The 5,753-nt window shown below is 49.0% G+C and overlaps 1 protein-coding gene across 1 annotated transcript in view; it reads right to left on the minus strand.

Annotated features, from left to right (window-relative positions):
- The window catches only part of FNDC1 (fibronectin type III domain containing 1), a 74,773-nt gene extending 73,327 nt beyond the window's left edge, over positions 1 to 1,446 (minus strand). The window contains exons 1-2 of the mRNA XM_010584527.1: positions 1,325 to 1,446; positions 329 to 416 (exon numbers count right to left, since the gene is read on the minus strand). Of these exons, the coding sequence (XP_010582829.1) occupies positions 329 to 416; positions 1,325 to 1,446 (210 nt within the window). The remainder of the gene's footprint in view (positions 1 to 328; positions 417 to 1,324) is intronic.
- Positions 1,447 to 5,753: the final 4,307 nt, after the last annotated feature.

Genomic DNA, 5,753 nt, shown 5'->3' on the forward strand with positions numbered 1-5,753 from the left:
CCCCACCCTCCCGGTACCCGCCGCCCGCCCCGGTCCAGCCGCCCCGCCCCGGGCCGTCGGTCCCGGGAGCATCTCACCTGGCTCCTTCGGCAGACTTCGCCCCGGGGCGACGCCGAGCCCCGCGCCCCCCGTCCCTCGGCCACCCGCCGGAGTTTCGGGCGGCCCACGCGTGTTACACGCGCCGCGCGCTCCCTGTGGTCGCGTCCCCTGTGGCACTGAGCCCTCGCGGCCGGGGTGGGGGGTTCAGCCCCGGGCGGGCGCAGGCAGGCACGGCTCGCCCACCCACCGCCCTTCTCCCACGCACGGGGCGGGTGCCCGTCCCTCCCACCTGCACCCCAGCTCCTGCCCACGCGTCCCGGCTTCGGCTGGGACGGCGATAATTGCCTTTTTGTACCCGGCACAGCGCTACGTCTCGGCTTCAGGGTGAGAAGACCGTCGATAACGCACTGCGTTTTTCAGTTGTCGCGAAGTCGTGTTTATCCCAAGTCAAGGATTTTCCAGCTTCTCATGCCCAGCCAGCGAGAAGGCTGGAGGGGCACAAGAAATTGGGAGGGGACACAGCCAGGGCAGCTGACCCAAACTGGCCAAAGGGGTATTCCACACTGTGCGATGTCATGCCCAGTATTGTAAACTGGGGGGAGCTGGCCAGGAGGGGCAGATCACTGCACAGGAAATAACTGGGCATTGGTCAGTGGGTGGTAAGCAATTGCATTGTGCATCACTTGTTTTGGATATTCCAATTCTTTTTTTATTATTGTTGCCATTTTATTGTTATTATCATTATTATTTTCTTTCTTTCTGTCCTATTGTACTGTCTTTATCTTTACCCAGGAGTTTTACTTTTTTTTCTTTCAATTCTCTCCCCCATCCCACTGGGGGGGGGCTAGTGAGCGAGCAGCTGCACACTGCTTAGTTGCTGGCTGGGGTTAAACCATGACAGTCTTTTTTGGCACCCGACGTGGGGCTCAAAGGGTTGAGATAACGACAGATCTGACTGGAATGCATTAGAACAAGTTTGATATAAGCATTCATTATATTGGTTCAATAGTCCCTGCTGGCAATGTTGATTTATTTGCTCTCAAAGTTGGTGTGCTTGTTAAAGTTGCATTTTGTAATACCTTACTTGCAGTATATGCTGCCTGTCGTGCTGTTTATCACCTGTGGGAACTGGGCTAAAGTTATGTTGTTGTACTTCGTAACACTGGCTTATGATACGATAGAATTGCTGATCATGAAACTAATCTAGTATTTGTACTCAGCATTGCCGTCACCTCTGTACTGCGGGAGCCATCTACCAGAAACTATTAATAATTACACCTTTTACCTTTTCTCCTCGGAGAGCCAATCCACGGAGGAGACACCTCCCTTCATCTTCCCCTTCTCCTCCAGACGAAGTCCAATGCACACAACACACATGGTGGAAGTTTGTATGGAATGCACCACCATCGTATGCCAACCCATTGGCAGTACTGACCTGGAAAAGACGAAAAGGCACTGATGATCAATGAAATGGCTCACCAGCTCTGGCAATACAAAGAAAATCTCTCTTCCTCCCTATAAGCCTGAGACTCAGCTGTGGAAAAAACGTGCAGAGTCCAAAAACTGATCGAAAATTCATCTCAGCGATTAGGAGTGAGCGTTCCTCTCCTCAGAAGAGAATATAGAAGGTACACACCACAAGGTGCCCTGTGGTTTTACCTGTGTGGCCACAGAAGGGACATGAGGAAGTGGGATGGAAAATCTACCTCAGTCCTAGATGCATGGGTACGTGAGTTGTGAGGAAAAACCACCACAAAAGGGGATTCTTCCAGGAAAAATGCTGCTCCAGTTTCCAGACAGAGTAGAAGGGCTGATCTTACTTCTGATACTCTTGAAGGGACTTGTAAGTCATTTTTACAAGAAGTGAGTAATAAATATTCTGTCCAGGATTAGAAGGGCCCTGCCTCCAGCCAGGCGGAGGAAAGGGATAACCGGGTCTATTGGACTGTGTGGATTCGATGGCCTGGCACGTCAGACCCACAGGAGTACAAGGCTCTAGTAGACACCGGTGCGCAGTGTACTCTAATGCCATCAAGTTGTAAAGGGGCAGAACTCATTCGTATTGCTGGTGTGACAGGGGGATCCCAACAGCTAACTGTACTGGAGGCTGAAGTAAGTGTAACTGGGAATGGGTGGCAGAAACACCCCATTGTGACTGGTCCAGAGGCTCCATGCGTCCTTGGCATAGACTACCTAGAGAGGGTATTTTAAGGACCCAAAGGGGTATCGGTGGGCTTTTGGTATAGCTGCCTTGCAGACGGAGGGAATTAAACAGCTGTCTACGCTGCCTGGTCTCTCTCAAAACCCTTCAGTTGCGGGGTTGCTGAGGGTTGAAGAACAACAAATGCCAATTGCTACCACAATGGTGCACTGGCGGCAATATCGCACCAACCGAGACTCCCTGATTCCCACCCATAAGTTGATTCACCAACCGGAGAGCCAAGGAGTCATCAGCAAAACTCGCTCACACTTTAACAGTTCCATATGGCCAGTGCGAAAGCCTAATGGGGAATGGAGACTAACAGTTGACTATTGTGGCCTGAATGAAGTCACGCCACCGCTGAGTGCTGCCGTGACGGACATGCTAGAACTTCAATACGAACTAGAGTCAAAGGCAGCGAAGTGGTACGCCACAGCTTACATTGCTAATGCATTTTTCTCAATCCCTCTGGCACCAGAGTGCCAGCCACAGTTTGCTTTCACTTGGAGGGGCATCCAGTACACCTGGAATCAACTGCCCCAGGGGTGGAAACACAGCCCCACCATTTGCCATGGACTAATCCAGACTGCACTGGAGGAGGGTGAAGCTCCAGAACACCTGCAATACATTGATGAAATCATCTTATGGGGCAACACAGCAGAAGTTTTTAAGAAAGGGAAGAAAATAATCCAAAACCTTCTGAAAGCTGGTTCTGCCATAAAACAAAGTAAGGTCAAGGGACCTGGACAGGAGATCCGGTTTTTAGGAATAAAATGGAAAGATCGACGTCATCAGATCCCAATGGACATGATCAACAAAATAGCAGCTATGTCTCCTCCGACTAATAAAAAGGAAACATAGGCCTTCTTAGGTGTCGTGGGTTTTTGGTGAATGCATATTCCAAATTACAGACCTCTCTCAATCTCCACAGCACCTTGTAGCGCTTTGTCTCCCTTCCCCTGTCTCTTGTTCCATCAGAGCCTCCCTTCTTTCTTTGCTACACAGCACTCCTTTATCCTTCTCTCTGCCATCGAGGGTGTCTCCGTTCGGTTCCTCTCTCAGTCATCTGTAGTTTGCCTAGATACCCTCCTGAGACTCCAAGGCCCTCACTGCGTCTCCAAGCGTTCTTTTCTCACCCTGCCCCCTCCTAATTCCTCTACTCTCTATAACAATGTCTTCTGAGTCCTTCCTTGTACTCCACAGCACTCTTGTAGCAGTTCAGCTTCCTTTCAATTTTATTTTGTTGTGCTCTTCAGAGCGCTCTTATCTTACTCTTCGCCATTTAAGATGCCTCCGTTCAGACCCCAACCCCCTGACGACATCTGTACTTTGTCACAAGCCCCTTCAGAGTTCCTCATTGTTATCTCCGAGGCTGCTTTGGTCTCTCAGGCCCCCTCGGGACTCCTCTGCTGCCTTTGCCAAGCTCTCACGAGACATCCCCTATGCCCTAGAGCCCCGTTTTAGCTCGAGAGGACACTTTGCACCCCTCTTTTCTCCTCAGAACCCTTCCTGAGTCTGCATCCATTACCCCAGTCGGTCTTTCTGTCCTCTCATCCATTTGGTGTGCCTCTGTAGGGTCCCAGTCCCTTGAGAACATCTGTACTTTGTTCAATTCCCTTGCGAGCTCATTGCATCCTTAAGCCTTCTTTGGTTTCTCTGGCCCCTTCAGGACCTCTCTAATCCCTGTGACAATGCCTCTTGTTCTGTCAGAACCTTTTCCAAAGCCATCTTTGTCCCCCAGAGCAGTCTTTTTGTTTTCTGTCTTATATTAAGTTTCCGTTTGGTATCTGGTACCCCGAAAATGTCTATAGTCAGCTCAGATCTCCTCTTGGGTTTTTCAGAGGAGGTGATAGCCTTCATCTATTTTTATTGACACATCTCCCATGGTGTTTTTTGTTTTGTTGTGCAATTTATTTTTCTTCTAGCTACTTCGGTGTTAATTAGGCTGCTTCATACAGTTTCTGATACATTTCTTGTAGTTCCATGGGTTTTTGGTGTTTTCTCTGGGACTCATCTAGTTCTTTTAAGGGAGTCAGTCGGAGAGACCATCAAGGGGACTGAATCGCTGGCACTTTACCATAAATAATTTACTTTTCAAGCAGAGATATTTTGAGAAGGGATTCTTATGGGATCCAATTCTGCTTTGTCATTCAGTCCTATCCAGAAGGTAGTTCTGGTAGAAGTTAGGTGGGATGCACAGTCTTGCTAGAAATGAAGCATAGCCCCATAGCATTTTGGGTTTTTTACAGGAACTAAAGCACATCATTTTTGATAACAATATTACTATTGCATTTCATGAACTACTTTCTCACATAGCTTAGTAGGACATCTATCTTTTTCTACCTACACCCCAGAAAAATTAAGTTTAATTCCTTACCCGGTCACATCGCCAATGCAATAGATGTAGCCATAGTACAAGAGCAGGTATCGTCGTTTCCAGTCAGGGTCGCTTTCTCTGTTCAGTGCTTCACAGGCTGAAAATCGGGGGTGGATGAGGACATTCCTGCTGCTCCTCCAGCCATCTTAACACCTTGTGGTGGTTCTCCCTGCCCCTTTCCCAGGTGGTTGTGGGAAGGGGGTGGGCAGGACCTGGGCTGTGTGAGCCACAGTCTCTGCTCAGGGAGCTCAGGCTGTTCCTGGGGTGCTCTGGTGCTGGTGCTCAGCCATCCCTGCAGTCCTCTGCAGCTTTTGAGTTTGCTCGGCTGTTTGGGCAGAAGTGTTTTGCAGTTTAGAGAAATGGAGGTGTCTGTCTGAGGTAAGAGCTTCAGCACTGGTCAAGGTTCAGCAGCATGTATAGTAGAAAGTATGCTTGTATGCAGCTTCTTTTTTTTTCAGGGTTTTTTTTTTCAGGGCTTTTGTATTGAGGGTTCAGGGGTGGAAAGGTGGTTTGATAGTATGCTTTTTTTTTTATGCTAGGTGCATTGCATTTTCCTGGAATTCCTGACTTTATTGAAGATGGAACCTTGTTTTTTTCACCAGTTTTGCTGGATACTGTGTAAGTTGCTGATACCGTCTCTCTTAACAGGAATGATGGTGAGATTATCTAGCAGGGGTTAGGGTGAGCATTCTGTATGCATCTGTATATAGTTTTAGCATTTCTCAAGAAAGCAGCAGGGTCGTAAGGCACAGTGTCCTTCAGGGTATAGGACAGCTCATCACCCTTCCTGATTGCCCAGAATGTGCCATGTTGTCCCTAGGACCTTTGCAGCTTTTGGCAGGCCCCTCAGAGATGATAAGTGTCAGGACTTCAGTTCTCTTTGGTTTTGCAGGCACCTTGCAGGCTGCCTTTGGACTTGGATGAGTGTTTGAGGGAGCTAGGGCAGTAGCGAGGAAGAGCACAGGGATGGTGATTTCTCGCAAGTGCCATGGTAGCTTTCTGTCTTTTGGTATCTTAGGTGCCACAAGTGATGACAACTGCGGTGTCTGATGCCAGAATCTGTGCAGAGCAGGGGAGCAGAAAGCCACGTTGCTTTTGAGGAGGAGGGTGTTGTGGAAGAGGTCTGTGTCAACTGAC

This window comes from Haliaeetus leucocephalus, unplaced genomic scaffold (genome assembly GCF_000737465.1).
Source record: "Haliaeetus leucocephalus isolate CR32 unplaced genomic scaffold, Haliaeetus_leucocephalus-4.0 Scaffold992, whole genome shotgun sequence".
Taxonomy (NCBI): domain Eukaryota; kingdom Metazoa; phylum Chordata; class Aves; order Accipitriformes; family Accipitridae; genus Haliaeetus; species Haliaeetus leucocephalus.